The 17,062-nt window shown below is 41.6% G+C and overlaps 1 protein-coding gene across 2 annotated transcripts in view; it reads left to right on the top strand.

Moving 5' to 3' along the window:
- The first annotated feature begins 397 nt into the window (after positions 1-397).
- The window catches only part of NPSR1 (neuropeptide S receptor 1), a 57,554-nt gene continuing 40,889 nt past the window's right edge, over positions 398-17,062 (top strand). For both annotated transcript variants that reach the window (XM_027665019.1, XM_027665018.1), the window contains exons 1-2: positions 398-617; positions 13,761-13,893. In XM_027665019.1, coding sequence (XP_027520820.1) covers positions 471-617; positions 13,761-13,893 — 280 coding nt within the window. In that variant the 5' untranslated portion in view covers positions 398-470. The remainder of the gene's footprint in view (positions 618-13,760; positions 13,894-17,062) is intronic.

Here is a 17,062-nt window from a genome sequence, read left to right as displayed (position 1 = left end):
GATATATTGTAATACTGCAGGTAATCAAAATCATAGTGAGCTGAGCCAGGGTAAGTAAGCAAATCTGCTAAGTGGAATACCCAGGCTCCTGGGCTTAATGCAGGGAGCAGGTCCATGCTTTTACAGGTGTGCCTGACTCCAGAGCTAACAACTTGGTGTGCAAGGCAATCCAGAGTCGACAAAGCACATGGCTGGGACCATGTATGCTGGCTTTTGTACTGGCTGCTGCTACTGGAAAGAACATGTGGATAGTTGTCGTCAGAGTTGTACCAAAGGAAAGCTCAAAGGGATGATGCCAGCTTGGCTTTGTTGTTTTTTTCTATCACTCAGCTGCACTGAAGCCTGACACCTCTGGTAGCCAGTAGTGGAGCAGTGAGAAGCTGGTTTTGTGCTGCGCTTTTACGGGAGAAGCCTGGCTGCATTAACTCTTACTACAACAAGCACCTAGACAACTCACACAAAACCCAGTGATGGAGGTCAGCTCCACAGAAGCCAGCAGCAGCTCCCAGGGAGGCACCAGCTGGTTGGATCTTACCCTTGTCACCTGTACTGAAACGGTGACTTTCACTGAAGCGGTGAGAGAAGAGGAGTGGGGATCCTTTTACTATTCCTTTAAGGTATTCTTTTAAGGCGTGCATTACTTTTCTCACATGCTTGCAGCTTTGGTGCTTTTTCAGCAATTGTGTGGGGAGGCAACTAGGATTACTGAACTTTTTTTGCCCAGATATTGGTGGTTTTTTACCCTGTAAAGACAGCCGACAGACAACATGTGTGAGGCGTTTACTGAAAAGCAAAGTACTTGTAGGAATTGGAGAACACGTCTTAGCCAACTGTATCCCCCCCCCCAAGAGAGGACAGTACTGGTTTTTTGTAGAGGTATTGTAATTATACATGCATCTTTAATCAAAAGCTTGTATGATTTTAACACATTTTTATGTAATTTCTTATAGGCATCGTCATGACATAAGGGATTTCTTTTCAATTTTCCAGCTGTAACAAACATTACACACAAGTGAGAAGGGGGTTTTTTGTTGGTTTTAGTTGTTTGTTTGGGTTTGGTTTTTTGTTTGGTTTGGGCTTTTGTGGTTTTTTATTTGTTTGTTTGTTTGTTTTTATCATGAGGGACAGCTTCTAATTAGTTGGTTTGTTTGTTTTTAGCTTGAGAAGGGGACATAGTCTCTTAAAGGCTGTTGTTAAGAATGCACCAGATGAGTCATTCAGTAGTGAATGCTGCTGAGCAGCATGGGAAGTATGTGCATTCGTCTCCAAAATCAACCATCACCCTGGCAATATGTGAATGTAGGAAAAATATTAAAGATGTACTGAAATTTGTCTTTCCTTAAGATTTCTATGCCCGTTGCTGTTGCTTAATTGCATGCTGATTGCCATGTTTCCCTTTACTGTTATGGCATGTTGTACAAGTTAAGTTCAAGTTATTAAAAAGTCTTACAAGGAGTACCCTGTTGTTCCTTCTGGAGCTCAGGACCAAAGAGATCAATTTCAACTGGAAAGATGCAGGCACTTATATCATTTCACAACACGTGAGGTAAAAGGGGATATATTCAGAAGCAATTTTTATAGCTGTGAGATTGGTAGAGCTCAGACACAATGCTGGTGGAATCAGTGGAATTACTGCAGGTTTCCACCCCTCATAAAGAAAGAGATGATCTCTGGTTCTATCCTTAATTAATGAGGGCATCTTTTAACATGCTGCTGATACTTTTTTTTATTGTTAAGATAGTACTTTCCTATTTAGTATTTCAGGGTAGAAAATTCTTTTTTTTTTTCCTTTTTTTTTCCCCTTCTCCATGTTAGACTCCTAAAATGCTTTTGAAAAAAATATCAGAAGTGACAAGCAAAATATTTTTAACAAATTTCTCTTTATCTCCTTTCTTCTTTTCACAGTTAGGGCTGTAAATCTAAGCAATGTCATGGGAGAAGTATTTTATAATGGTAAAAGTGACAATTAATTTCATGATTAGAAAGTCCCCAGGCAGAAAAATGCTTGTTAATCGGAGAGACTGAGTAAATTACAATAATTAGGAAACCATGGATAGTCATGCATGCTCACCCATTGCTAAAGGAAACTTGGTTCTGTTAGATGAGAGCTTCTCATTAGATTTGCAATCCTCTGCCAGATGCCTGGCTCTCGCATATACAGCATGAACTTTGCAAGGAGATTCACTGATTTCACATCAATTACGAGCTGTTGATAGGCATGGAAATATTTTGACTCTGGAGACAAGTGACAGCTGGTGCAGCTGCAGGAAAGGAAGGAGAGAACACCTGCTCTGATGACTAGAGTGCAGGGAAGACAGGGCTCCCTGGCAGCAGTTTCAGTGCTCTGGAAAAGCTCACGTGTGGAAGGTATGGGTGGTACCTGTTGACTCAGTTGGCTGTCCTCCACCAGCTCTGCCCATGTTGTGGCCGTGCCCTTGTCCCCTCCAGCAAGCCAAACAGCGTCTCCTTCCTCTTCACAAGGGTCTGGTTAAGCAGCTAAAGCAATATAAGTTTCAGTTTGGAATAGGCTGTATGAATTTGAAAAACAGAGTTCTATGTTCAAAATGTAGCTACAAATAGGGTTTTGCCCTTTTATTGGGATTTTCAAACACACTGTAGCCTCTAGCTGATTGTAAAGGCAGCTGGATGAGCGGTCACCACACAGGTTGATCTCAGAGCTTGCGTGCCAGGGTGCAGACAGGGCAAACAAGCTATTTCTTCTCAGAAAATGCAGGTGTAATGTATCTTATCAAAGCAGTCAGAGGAAAACATGATCTAACTAAATATATGGAGACCAGGGAGTGACACTCCGCCAGTACCTGTGTTAATGACTTTTCAACAGTTTAATCCAATGACAGCTTTGCAGGATACCTCACATGCTGCTCAAACTATGGGAGCGTGCACTGGTTTCTTCTTTTCCTCCCATGCTTCAGAAGGACAACCTGTACCCACCTAAGGTACTGTCTGTATTAAACTGTGGTGGCAACGTGACAAAAGTAAAATGATGTGCCTTAGTGCCAGAAAGTCTTGTTACAGGCTGACCTGTGAATGCTTCCCTTTCAGAAGCATTGGAGTTTCTTTCTATTCCTCTGCTTAACAACTAAATCTTGCACTGTTTCAGATTAGAGAGTGTTTTGCCAGTTCAGTCCTAATTTATTTTTTGAGGGGGGGGGGGGGGGGCTCAAGAATGGAGCATTTCCTTCACTTGGAGAAATGCACATATTCTTCTGGTGGTCATTACTGTAGAAGGGCCAGCTGCTCACCAAGGCTCTGCTAACAAAGTCTGTTTTGGGGCCATGTGGGCTCCTTGGGGTGGTTCTCAGCATGCAGAGTTGCAGCTTTTGGGACAGGACTATGTGTACCCATGCATGACTCACCATCAAAGATGAGCTGGTGCTTCCATGGCAAGGGCACTGCCTCATCCCCACTAACATTCAGGTCTTGCTGCTGTGTTATGACAAATGGTCCCTGAAAGCCCAGATGCCTTTCCAAGAAGCATCCAGGTAGGTTACTGCCTTAAACCACAAGGAGTTCTGTTGTTTGTTTCAGCACCTAATTCAGAACAGATGTGCAAATTGGTATTAATTACAGCTTCAACCTTCCAGGCCAAAGGAGTGTTCATTACATCCCTTTACAATCTCCTCCACATGTGTTTAATCTATGTGTAAAAGGGCCCTAAGTGAGTGTCAACTGCCCCCTGCCAAATGCAGTAGTCTAGAAGCAACAGAGGGCATCTGAACACCTATGGCCTTTCTCCACTTAACTCTATAAGCCTGACAAGATACAAACCAGAAACCTGTCTGGGGAGAAGCTGAAATCTCAGAATAGGTTTGCCCCAGTTGTCCACAGAGTTGGAAGGCTTTGTCAGGGCTGGAGGAAGCAGCTCCTCTTGCCAAGTACTCACCACCCCAGAAGCTTCCCCAGTGGTAGGAGAGGATTGAGTAGGGATCATCTCTCTTTTAAGAGGTCTGCTGAGAAATGGGATGCCCTACTTTTATGCAGTAGAGTAAAGGTTAGAGTGCTCAAAAGGAGAAAATTCACAGTTGCTATTTCTTTCTTGGTGGCACTGTGTTTCCACCATCATCTCCTGCCTCCCAGTAGAGTGGGCTGACTTCCATCAGGTAGTTAATTTTCTTATTTTGTTTTCTGCTGCACAGAGCTGAATCCTCCCCTGAGCAGCAGGACACAAAGGTTTTGTTGTTTACATTCACAGTTGCTAGGAACCCCAATGCTCTCCTTTGCCAAGTGGGAATCCTAGCCACTGGTCCACATGTTGACACACCCCTCCCTCTGGGCCCATGAACCCTGGTCATGAGTCCAGCATCACCACAGCAATGACACTGCAGTGTTAGAGCTCTCAGGAGGAACTATGTGCATATCAAAACCACAACAGATTATTTTAAACGTATAATGTAAATTCCCAGTTTGTTTCAGGAAAGACTGTTTGATTCTCTGCCTGAAAATGTCCTCTCCCTAAACTGTAGCATTTCCTGCACCTGCATGTTTAAGCCCATGTAGCTCAGATATTAAACAGGACATCACAGCATAGATTGAGTAAGGACAAATCTAGGAGCATGTGCTGCTTATCCATGGAGTCTCTTTACAAAGGGCCTACCATCTCCAGCAAAGACCTGAGGAGACCAACATGATAGGTTTTGTAGGACTATCAGGTACCATGGATTTGGCCCCAGGTGTCCTCAGAGCCTGTTTAAGTCAGAATCTGGTGTCCTTATCCTTTCATCCAAATGCAGGAGTTGCTTTATCTCCTGGAAAGCATTTGCTTATGCTATTGTTCATTCTGATTTTCAAGCAAATATACAGAGCATCCCATGCTTGAATACATAATAGGAAAATAATAATGGGTGCTGTCAAATTTCTGGAGTAATCTCTGCAAATGCAATCACACATTTTATAAAATAGACATATCAAATAATTCAGAGGTAACTTTGCAATCTTTCAGTATGGGGAAAGGAGGAGAATGAAGTTTACACAAATAAGGTGTCAGGAACTCCTGAACACAGCCTCTGTAATATGCTATAATGACTGTTGCTATCCCCGAGATGCTGAGCTGAGAATGTAATAGCTGATCTCCTTGTGAAACTGCTGCTGCAGTGCTGTTGGCCAGGCTGGCTTCATCTAGCAGCTTAAATGCAACACAGAAGGGATCTGGCAATATGACATCCCAACTGGGAGCTGCGCTGAGCAAACTAATTTGGGCAGTTTTGTACTAGCAACCCTCATACTACTGTCTCTATGGTCCACACAGCCACATGATTTGCATCTGTCTGCCCCTCCTATATAAATATGCCTGGAAAGTAATATATTTTACATTTTTTGAGATGTTTTACTTGCACAAGTTAGGCATACTTAATAATTTTACTCTTTTTTGTGATTAGGAAAAAAAGCATTTCACAGTTTTAAATATGGCTGTCAAAGTTATACAATTATGGATGGACCATTGAGTGACCTAATATTATCTCTTCATATTGAAAATTCCTATGAAGAAAATAGTAAAAATATATCTTTCCTGATGACATTTAAATCAGGAATATCTGTTCATCTAATTCTGTGGAATTTTCCTAGAGTGCAATATGTAATAACTGGACAGAACTGTCCCCATTTATTAGTCATCTTGTACCAAAACACAGCAGAATGGTAAATATGAACTATCTGCTAGTAGAACTGAATTATTAACATTTGTTACTGACTGTCACAGCCACATCTATGCAGAAATCTGGGGCAGGGTGGAGGCTTGTTCAGCTGTTATTTGAGTTTGGAAAGATCACAGCAATTATCATGTATTAAATGTTGTGGTCTGAAAGGACCCTGCCTCATCTGTGACAGTAAAGTCACAGCTAAGAAATAAGTTTGTTTAAAAATGGGGGTTCAGAAAACAAACAGATACATCTTTGCTAGATTTCAAAAGAAGAGAAAGTTATCTTAACGTAATTACACGTTTCCACGAGAAAGTGTCCTGATTTAGTGAACAGACTTTCTAAGCTTGTCCATTTCCGTAAGTCTAAAAGGAGGAAAATGTTATAGATCTTTCCTCTGTATAACACATCACCATTCACAGACTGTGAGTGCAATACCATATAGACACAAGCTCATTCAAAACTTCTCAAGTTCAACAGAATAGAAAAAAATCAGCTTGGGTTCCTTCCAGTTGTGCCCTTCTCCCAGCCACAAAGACCTCTTGGGAAGTGACTGTTGCCAGCACCTCTGATGTGTTGTGAAGGCTTTATTTGGCAATGCATCTCATGATTTCCAGAATGTCCCATAACCTTGTGCTGGGAGGATAACACAGGCAGTCAGAAAGCATTTCAGTAAAGCAGCTTCTGTGCAGGAGATATGAGAACTATCAGGCATGACTGGTGACATTGAAATGGGAAAGCAGGAGTCCCAGAGTCAAACCTGGGGCTGAACTTGTTTTTATGCACTTTGAATCAGGCTCCATTCCAGGCCACGCTAATTAAAAAAAGTAATCAGCTCTTAGAGGCCTTGTTGCCTTCCAAATGTGTTCCTCTGAAATCCAATTGCAGTAGAAGTAGTTTCAAAGACAAAATATAGAACTTAGCTTTAAACTTTCCCTTTTCCCAGTCTTTCTTATCTTCACATGAGTTTTCTCAGAGCTTTTAAGTGTCAATCAAATTGCTTTCCTAAAATTTTCAGGAACATCTTGTGTGAACTCTGTGTAGAAACGTCTTCTCAGTTTTTTCTTGCTAGCTGGAGGACATCCTTCTGAAACAGGTTTGTATCACAGGGGTGGACAGTACAACTTCTGCTGCTTGTAACAATGAGGGCATAAGATTTCAGTGTCCTTCTCAGTTGTTTGAGCATGTTTCTTTCTTACTGAGACGCCTCTCAGCAAATGAATCAAAAATGATTCAGCCATTTTTTCAGTTTTTCTTGAGCAATAGGGGATGGCATAAATTAATCATCTGAATCTTTACATTTAGGTCATTAGTATTTCCTCCATGAAGCTGGCTTCTAGCCCAAGTATGCCATTTGCTGAACCTCTTTTTGCAAGACATTTAGTGCCCCTTACTTTTTTCCTTATTGACAGTCAGAATTGCTTTCTACAACTAAAGTATACATAATGCACCTACAGCTTATCTGCAAGCATATTGCTGTTAGGTTGTGGGATTTTTCACAACACGACTTGTGTAGAAAGTTTCAAAACAAGAAGAAATAAGGATGTCTCCATTTGGCAGTTTAATCAAGTTCGTTCTTTTTTATGTACTAAAGAACCTTTATTTTGTAGGTGGTAAGAATAACAAGAGTCATGATCCCTTCAGTGGCATCACACTTCACTTCTGAGAGCCCACTGTTTAAGCTGGTCAACACCTGGCAGAAATTCTTCATCTCAGGCCTCCAAATAAGCATAAGAATAATACTATCTTATCCTTTAAAGTTCTTTTCCTAAGACTTCTCTGTTTGTACCATTTCCATGCCAGTAGCCTTTAGACTCCTACTTTTTACTTGCAGAGTGAACTTTAATTCACATAAAGAGTCACACAAAGCCATGAGTTGTTCATGTTTCTGTGATACAATAAATAACATACGACTTGCGCAAAGTACTCATCTGATTACGTCTGTGTAAGTACCTTCTAGTTTTAAGAATATTCCTTAAGAAAATAGGTCAGATGCATACTTATGTGTGTGCATGATAATTCAGGTAGAGAAAGACTTGTAGAGATCACCTGTGCCAACCACTCAAAAGCAAATTCAAAGTATGCCGGATTTCTCAGGGCAGTGCCCATTAAAGTTTTGAATATCTCCAGGAGTGGAGAGCCTGCAGCCTTTCTGGGCTCCATCCCAGTGTGTGACCACCCTCATGATGAATACTTTTTTCCTAATGTCTAATCAAGATGTCTCATGTTACAACTCTTACTTGTGACCTTTTGCCCCTTCACTGTGCACGTCTGAGAAAAACCTTGCTCCATCTTCTCCACACCCTCCTGTAGCCTGCAGTTAGACCCCAGAAGGCTCTTCTAGGGTTTCTGCTGGGGAGAAATCTGGAGGTATGGGACAGAGAGGTTTTTAATTTATTTTTGCTTTGTTTATTTATTTAAAATAACTTTATGAATTATATCAGATGTTGTGCCAGTACTTTAAAACTCCCTAATTAAATTGTGTTGATTAGTGTATTTCTTTGATTCCTTTCAGTGTTGCAGTCCAAAGTGCAATTTGCCTTAGAGGTAAGCTGACTATAAATTCCTGACTGAAATCAGTCAAGCTGTATGGCACCTGTCTGCCTCTGGAAAACTAATCTTCCTGGCTTATTTCTTTGGGGTTTTTTTCTGGTTTGTTTGGGTTTGGGGGTTTTTTTGTGTGTGCTTTTTTTTTTTTTTTCTTTGGTTTTGTTGTTGGATTTTGTTTGGATTTTTTAAGGGCTTTTATTTTTCATCCTAAATGGGGGGTGTAAAAACAGCAAATCTGTCCTGAACATTTTCAGTTTTGAACATTCAAGAATCCAGATCTTCTACAACAGGATCAATAAATGTGAATCTAGACTGCTCCATTTTCTTACATGGTCTGCAATTAAAAAGTGAGCGAATATTTTTTTTTTTTTTTTTTTTTCCTTCCTTCAAGGAAGTGCAATGCAATCTACCAGTGGTGAAGCTGACCATGAGCATGATATTTACTCAATTTAACAAGGGACTTTTATATATTCTTCTTATGTGTTAAGGACATTCTTACAAAATTCTTTGACTTGCTCCATGATTACAGCTCTCTTACAATCTCAATTTCTGCAATAAGCTATGCTAAAACCATAACTTTTAAAATATACCAAAGTCAAGCAGTAACATCAATTGCATATTCCCAGAGTTTGATCAACTGGCAGGAAGGAGCTCTCTGGGGACTTAAGCCACCTGTGATATGAGGAATCAGTGCCTCTTCTTCACCCAAGTGACCAAGGACATAGTGTAGGAAGACACCATGTCAGCAAGGCCATGAATTCACCATAAGCTGCCTGTCCTCATATTAAGAGGCCAGCCAGTCACTCCAGGAATGGAGTACCTCTCTTTTTCTATTTGCTCATTTCTTACCTAGAAAGTTATTTTTCCCAGGCTGTTTCCCAACCAGTCTCAGCAGCTAGAACTAAACTGTTTTATGTAGAGTCCCCATTCAAGTACAAACATGTTTTGTGCACTAATAGTTGAACATCTTCTTGTATTAGGCAGCTCCTCTGCTATCAGGCAAAGGCTCTGCACCTCAAGACATGAGCAACAGCACCTACATTGGGATGGGCTATTAGGAACCCTCTTCCACAGACACAGCTGGTGCCCCTCAACAGAAGGGATACAAATCCTGAAAGATGACAAAGCAAGGAAGTTGGTTAGGGAGAATTGGAAGGAGGGATGGCATCATGGCACCAAAATGTTACCCAATATCTCCAAAAGGATTTAGCTATGGTCTTGATTAAAGCTGCTCACAGGGGTGATCTTTGTCTCAAATATAAAGCAGAATACTCCTCTTGCTAGACTTATCACGCCCTATGGATTCAGAAATATTATTAGAGAAACAGAATGACAAGCCTCTTCTATAGCCAAAGGAAAATGCACACAATCTTCAGCAGGCTTACATTTCACCCATGAAGAGGCTTTTTTCATTGACCAAAGCTGGTTTTAATCTTAAAGCAAATTAGCAGTACATCAATATGCACTCCAGATATCAAGCACTTCCATGCTCCAAACACAGCAGTCTTGTGGAACAGCAGCATGTATAATGGCTCTAGTCAAGCCAAGGAAATTCTCTTGACTTTGAGTCACCAGTATCTCTAGCTTTTCTATCCTAAATAACTGGTGTATGACACTAATCTCTCTCATAGCATTCTCATATATTGTAGTTATCAACACCCATGCAAAAGAAGGTCTTGTCAAAAGCTTCTACACAGTGATTTGGGAGATATTAGTATCTTTCTTTTTATCAGAATGCTTCTGATGCCTGTACATGTTTTTAAAGAATGCTTTTTTGTAAATTACCTTGCTGAGGATTGTTACTAAGTGAGGATTTTTGTTTGATGAATGAACAAGACATGAAATGAAACACTTCTATGTCTAAGCAACCTGAAGGTGATGAATAAAACAAAATTAGAGAAAATTAATCTAGAGTGAAATTCAAGGATCCATCAGCTATCTCTCTAATCTAATAACTATTTTTAAGACTTTCACAGATGGAGGTTTCACTGACTCAATCTCTATATAAATGATATATTTTAAGTCAATTTTTTAAAATTTTCATCCTGAATTCTGTGCTATAGTTTTGATTCACTGTTTTTTATCCAGTATGCAGTGAATTTAAAGAAGAGATTAGTCCTTTCCTAGTCCTTTCCTTTTTTATATCTGTCTTTTTGTGTCTTCAAGGGTATGTTCATCTTTTGCTGCAGTCTGATTTTTGCTGGATTTAGCAGCTTGATTCATTCAGTCTTTTTCCCTGGCTATACCCTCTAAACTGCTGTCAACTCATTTCTCTGTGTCTCTCTTGAAGCACTGTGCCTAGGAGTGAGCATAGTACGGTGGAAGGATTAGAGCAGAGGCACACAAGACTAGTGTACATCCCATGACAGTGGCTGTTGCTCTCATGGTGGGATGATGTTACTAAGTCATGTTCCATTTCTGGGCCACTTTACACATGTGCTGTGTGTGAGGGAGGATGTTTTGAAGACTGGTCCAACCCACTGTGATTACACCCACTACACCGTAGAGTCCTATACTTTGTTGAACAGCATCTTGCTTTTTTCCCAGTGCATGTTTCCAACTCATGAAGGTAATTTTGAATTCTAATCCTAGCCTCCATGAAGGCCTTTAGCAAGGTGGCCATCCCATTAATAAGCACAGAAGTTTTCATTTTGCAAGTTAATGCAGACTGAGAGAGGCTGCAGTGATTTAAGTTGCCTATTGTTATAGCTCCTTTACCCTGAAGAATGAGACCTTTTTCTCTTTTGTCTGAATGGAAGCTCCAACAAATAGACACTTTGGCTTTATTTCTTTGTTTATAGCCTTTCAGACTTATACTATATACAGTGTTTGTATTTTTTAACTTATCTTTGCAGTCTGGCTTAATTGTTTCCGCAGCCTAAAATTGCTTAACTGTTAACCATTGCTTTTTAACTTGGCAGGAGGAGATTTAAGCTGACCATATGTGCTGCTGCCCTATGGTGAGGAAACACCCTTCTAAAACAGTCTCTCTTCCTCCATAGCTATTTCTTCTGTGAGAATTGTAAGAGCATTTGAGTGTTAGATCCTTGTTCTGTTCCTATCCATCAGTATAATATAGAAATACAGAATTACTTTTAAGAAAATAGTCTCCTGATTTTATATCAGAGAAAATGGGAACAAGTCCTGTCCCTTAGTTTCCCTCATGTAGGAAATATCTTTTCTAAAATGGAAAAGACAAACCAAACCCCGAGGAGAAGTCACGGTTTTCAAGGACAAAAATGATGTGAAATCTTACCTTTAATGATTTTATTACCTTTCAAAAAGACGTTTCCTTCCAATTCCTGTACAAAGCAAAGCATCCCCATAAAAATAGTTCTACCATGCCTGTGCCACACATTTTGAAGGGACTTTGTTTCCAAGAAGTTTAAGAGATTTGCAGATACCCCAAAAAGGTGGTGTTTTTTCTGTTTTGTTTTTTTTTTTTTTTGTCTAAAAGCTAAGCATCCAGCCCACACAAGTTGTCTTATCCAGGTCACACTATAATCAGTGGAGACAGGCCATCCCATGGTAGGTGCGATGAACGGTGACTCATCTCTGAGACACTGCTATTATCTAGACAACACTATGACAATTTAGAATTGTTCTCTCTTTGGAATTTTGAAGTTAGGTGAGATTACCCAAATGGTAGATTACACTGGTGAAAGTGATCATGCTGAGAAGAGTGAAACCATCTCAACAAAGCCTTCACTGTATGGTAATCTAATCTCTGGGTTCAGGCACAGAGTGCAACCTCAAACTGCTCGTCACCTTCCCCGCACAACCATATAATCCACAGTGTAGCATGGCTCCCTACCTGGAGCAAAGCTATGGCTCCCCAGCAGAGGAGACATCATGGCTTCTGGCCAGCTGGAGGCTAAGAGCTGAGGAGGCACTAGAACTCACTGCGAAGCAAGAAGCTACTTGTCGCTGCTCCATTCCTTTCATTTCACCTTCCCTCCCCAAGTTCACAGCTGAGATATTTTGTTTGCAAGCAGCTGGAGCTCTGTTTTCTGCTCGCCCATGACAAAGTCATGAGTTAGTGGCTTCCGAATACTTTTAATGAGTGTTCTCCCCAGGTTCTGCTCTATTATCAGCCCAAACAGGTAGGTGTGGGTCTCACTGGCAGCCTCCTTTCCCCAGCCTGCTCAGGACAGTGCCTTGGGGTCAGTTCTGTATGGCCAGCAGCTGGCACTCCTCTTCAGCTACAGCCTTTACTTATCTCCTCCAATTTCCTCTAACTCCCACATTTTGGGTTTGGTGTCAGGAACTGGAAGATCCCAAACGACTGCATTGACATAACCTGAAATGTAGCATTAAACCTGTATTATATGGGAAAACTGTGGTTTAAACAGGTTTTAAAATGGCTTTTGGTGGTGTCTTTGTAAACACATGCTTCTTCTTCCCACAACCCCCTTTGTTATCCATACAGGAATGTCCTGGGAAGGTGTCCTGAGGTGTTTCCCATTGGCCTTTGTTAACCTCTTCCTGTGATTGGGTGTTCCTGTAAACCCCTTGAGACTTCTAATTGGTTACTCTGTGAATCCTCCTAAACCCTATAAATGTAACATCCCCAACAATAAACGTGCTCTTGCCTCCTCTCCACGCCCGGTGTCCTGTGACCTGTCTCCCTGCCGGCCATGGGGCCATGTGCCGGGGGGGAGGGGGGAGCACCTTTCCCCTCCAGGCTCAGGGCCTGAAAAAGCCCTGGGATACCCCTGGAGTTTCCTTTCCCCATCCCTCAAAGCGTCGCAATGGTTCTTCAGATGGAAATGGAACTAGAACTGGGCCGCCCCACGCCGTGGATGGGGAAAGGAATCCAGAACTGAAACTCATTCCAGTTGCTAGGATATGAAGACTGTATGTGCACTTACCAAACAAGAAAACGTGGACACATACTCCCTTGTTCTTGCAGACAGAGGATCATGATGTTTGGAGAGCACAAATAGCTTTATTTCTCACTTTCTTTTCTTTGTACACACACCACTAGGGGACGTTTTGTCATCACGTATCACTGGCTACACAGCTATACTTTTCCTTAGTGGGTCATTTTTCCTTTTCAGTCTTGGTGCACATCTAGATCATGGAGTAGATGTCCGAATTTTGTAGGGCTCGTGGATGACCCAGAGTCACTGGAGTTGGGAAAGAGAGAATTATTTATTTCCCCCATTTCTCCAAAGGAGCCCATCTATCAACATTCCTTATGAAGTGAGGCAGCTGGTTATTTCACAGCTTGCTGGAGCAGCACAAGAGCTGAGGGCAGCTTCTCATTTTAGCGTTAAGTGCTGAATACAGGCACTGCTAGTGGTTTTGTGAAGATAGAAGTAACACAGCCACTGCAAATCAAACTGGAATGAACATCACTTAGTGATGCATCTAAGTGTTTTCTGAAAAAAACCCAAGAATATCTTTTAGACTAAACAGTTGAAATCAATTGGCAAAACTCACATTTCACTCCCATTTTCCATTCTCATCTTATTTGTTCAAGGATAAGTGACTGTCTTAACCCAAGTCACTACCCACCTATTGATGTGCTCTTTTCCTTTCTCTCCATTGCAGACAGAGCAGCTGCTGACTCTTTGGATTCTCTTTATTGTCACAATTGCTGGAAATGCCACCGTGCTCTTCTCTACCTGGAGGAGGAAGCGGAAATCTCGAATGACCTACTTTGTTACACAGCTGGCAATCACAGGTAGTACGAAGAGGGGAAAGGGTATCTGACCTGTACAGGAATTGTTATTAAAATGGCAAATAAGAAAATACAAGCTGAGTTGTGAAGAATTCAGTTGTCATCTAATGTCCAGTTGCAGCTTGCCATAAAGCAAATGGATGGCTGCTTATCTTAGGGATCATCTGACTCTAATTGAAAAGGATGTTGCTAGATGTAGTAGTATCTGTGTCAGAATGTAGCAGCTGCAACTCACTCATGTCACTAAATCTTATCTTCCAGTCTGAGTTTGCATCCACATTTCCCAGAAGCTATATTTCCAGCTGTTGTCATGGAGCTGTTTAAATTAAACTAGTTTAAGATGAATCTCTTGTGTTTTTCTACTAAAACTGCTCTATCAATTATACTCTTGCAGGGAAGAGTGAAAATAACTTCATAGTAGTATCATAGTATCATAGTATAGATTGGGTTGGAAAAGACCTCCAAGATCATCAAGTCCAACCCCTGATCCAACTCCAATTACTATATCATGGCACTAAGGGCCACGTCCAATCTCTTTTTAAAAACCTCCAGGGATGGTGAATCCACCACCTCTCTGGGTAGGCCGTTCCAATGCCTGATAACCCTCTCTGTAAAGAATTTCTTCCTAACATCTAACCTAAACCTCCCCTGGCAGAGCTTGAGCCCATGTCCCCTTGTCCTATTGTTGGTTGCCTGGGAGAAGAGACCAACCCCCACCTGGCTATAACCTCCCTTCAGGTAGTTGAAGAGAGTGATGAGGTCGCCTCTAAGCCTTCTCTTCTCCAGACTGAACAACCCCAGCTCTCTCAGCCTCTCCTCATAGGACTTGTGCTCCAGTCCCTTCACCAGCCTCGTTGCTCTTCTTTGGACCCGCTCCAGCACCTCAATATCCTTCCTGAACTGAGGGGCCCAGAGCTGAACACAATACTCCAGGTGTGGCCTCACCAATGCAGAGTACAGGGGAAGGATCACTTCCCTGCTCCTGCTGGCCACACTGTTCTTGATGCAGGCCAGGATGCCATTGGCCTTCTTGGCCACCTGAGCACACTGCTGGCTCATGTTCAGCCTCCTGTCGATCAGCACCCCCAGGTCCCTTTCCGCCTGGCTGCTCTCCAGCCACTCTGTCCCCAGCCTATAGCGCTGCAGGGGGTTGTTGTGGCCAAAGTGCAGGACCCGGCACTTGGCCTTGTTGAACTTCATTCCATTGGAGTCAGCCCATCTCTCCAGTCTATCCAGATCCCTCTGCAGAGCCCTCCTGCCTTCCGGCAGGTCGACACTCCCTCCCAATTTGGTGTCATCAGCAAATTTGCTGATGATGGACTCAATCCCCTCATCTAAATCATCGATAAAGATGTTAAAACTTCATGTTATCTGGTTTAATAAAGCAAGTGAAATATAAAAATATAAAGGTGAGAGGAATGGATTTAGATGTTTTTTAAACAAAAAAAAAGGATGTTGATCCAAGGACTTTGTAGTTTTTAAACAAAATGTAAAATGTACAGAAGCCTGGTTTGTAAAATGTCAAACTCAGCAACAAGGAAAGGAAATAAGCATAAGCAGCACATTGTTTCTCTGTGGCCTTGAATGGACTAAATTTTTGGGGATTTAAGTTTCCCAAGGGAAAATATGTGCTGTTTCTATAACAGTGTCCTGCTACTAATCCCTACTTACAAGACAGCTGTGTTGTACTGTCTGTGTATATAGGATATATTTATATGCTTTCTGTTGCTATTTTTTTCCTAAGCTATAGTAGGAACTACAGCACTTTTTCACCGAAGAGCTATTTAATATTCGATTTTCCAGCAGTATTGCATCCTCCTTTGATGTCTGTTGTATTTCTATTTAAACTGGAAAAGCAAAGGACTATACTGCCCAGTTTTAAACACGCATTCTTTGTAAACAAATGAACTCCTGCTCATGGTCTCAATCACATCTGTCCAGGAGCTTGTCCAGTTTGAAGAACTACTCTCAGCTGAAACAGATAGACCAAGGTGTGCAAAGTGGTGTAAAAGGGCAGGTCTATAACTACAGGTGATGTAAGAATTATTACAAGGTGAGGAGGTGAAGGTTTGCTGTGACTCCTCTTCTGAAGTGCTGACAGCTGGTTTTCCTATTTGCCTGTGAGTCATCTGTAATAAATGATTTTAATTCTTATCTCATTTGTGACCTTTATGTCACTTCCTTCATGTGCCAGTGGTATTTTCCATCAGGTGAGTCATGTTAATACAGCCTCACCATACAGTTTGGAAGCATCAATTGCAGATCGAGCGTTACAGTGTTCACAGGAGTTTCAAAATAAACAGTCTCTGTTCAAAGAGTTCCCTATCCCAGATGAATATACTCAGGCAACCAAGAAGTAATACAGGCAAAGAGCAGAAGAGCAACTGAAGCCCCAGATGGACACCATCCATCTTCTGTTTACTTCGTCAGTCAGCAAGGTACCAGGAGCAACCATCATGAGAAAGGCTTTGGAAGAGAGGAGGGTGAAAAATGACTGTATGTATCCATCTGGCGCAGAGGCCATAAGGGTTGGGCTTGCTGAAAGAATGAAGATTAATACTCACAACAGCATGGTAATAGAAGATGGGTTCCAATAGGAAGAGTTCAACTAAACAGCAAAGGGTCTTGAACTAGTAAGAAAACAAATGTATTTACTGCAGCAGAGAAAGAACTGGCATAAGGACGTGGGTGTCCAGGTCGAAGGAATAAAGCTAGAAGCAGACAGAAGTATCGGAATCAGGATAGCTGAGGTGTACTAGGAGGAGGCTACTGCTGTTGCTGCACTGAATAAGGGTCTGAGCGGGAGTCTTGCCATTTTGGACCTATAGGAAAGAGGACTTTTTGTATTAGAATGGAGGTGTATAGAGAGCTGTTCACTAGGGGTTCAAATACTGTTTACATGAAGGGAGGGGAAGGCATTGCAAGTGCAGTTTTGAGGGAGCTGAAATAATCAGTGGCAAAGACAACAAGGCAAATATACCACTAAATGTTGGTAGCAAATAGTGCTATATAGCTAATGTTATAATTTGACTGGGGACCACGTGTTCCACTTGCTGACCTCCCCTTCCCTAAAATTATCCTTGACCTTTAAAATTCCCTGAGTTCAACAGTCTATTCCATTTCCCATTACAGAAATTCACATAGAAGACTCACTTGACATTCACATCTGCAA

This window comes from Corapipo altera, unplaced genomic scaffold (assembly GCF_003945725.1).
Source record: "Corapipo altera isolate COAL_440 unplaced genomic scaffold, ASM394572v1 89, whole genome shotgun sequence".
Classification (NCBI taxonomy): Eukaryota; Metazoa; Chordata; class Aves; order Passeriformes; family Pipridae; genus Corapipo; species Corapipo altera.
The sequence above is the reverse complement of the archived record's forward strand: the minus strand, read 5'-3'. Positions and strand labels throughout refer to the sequence as shown.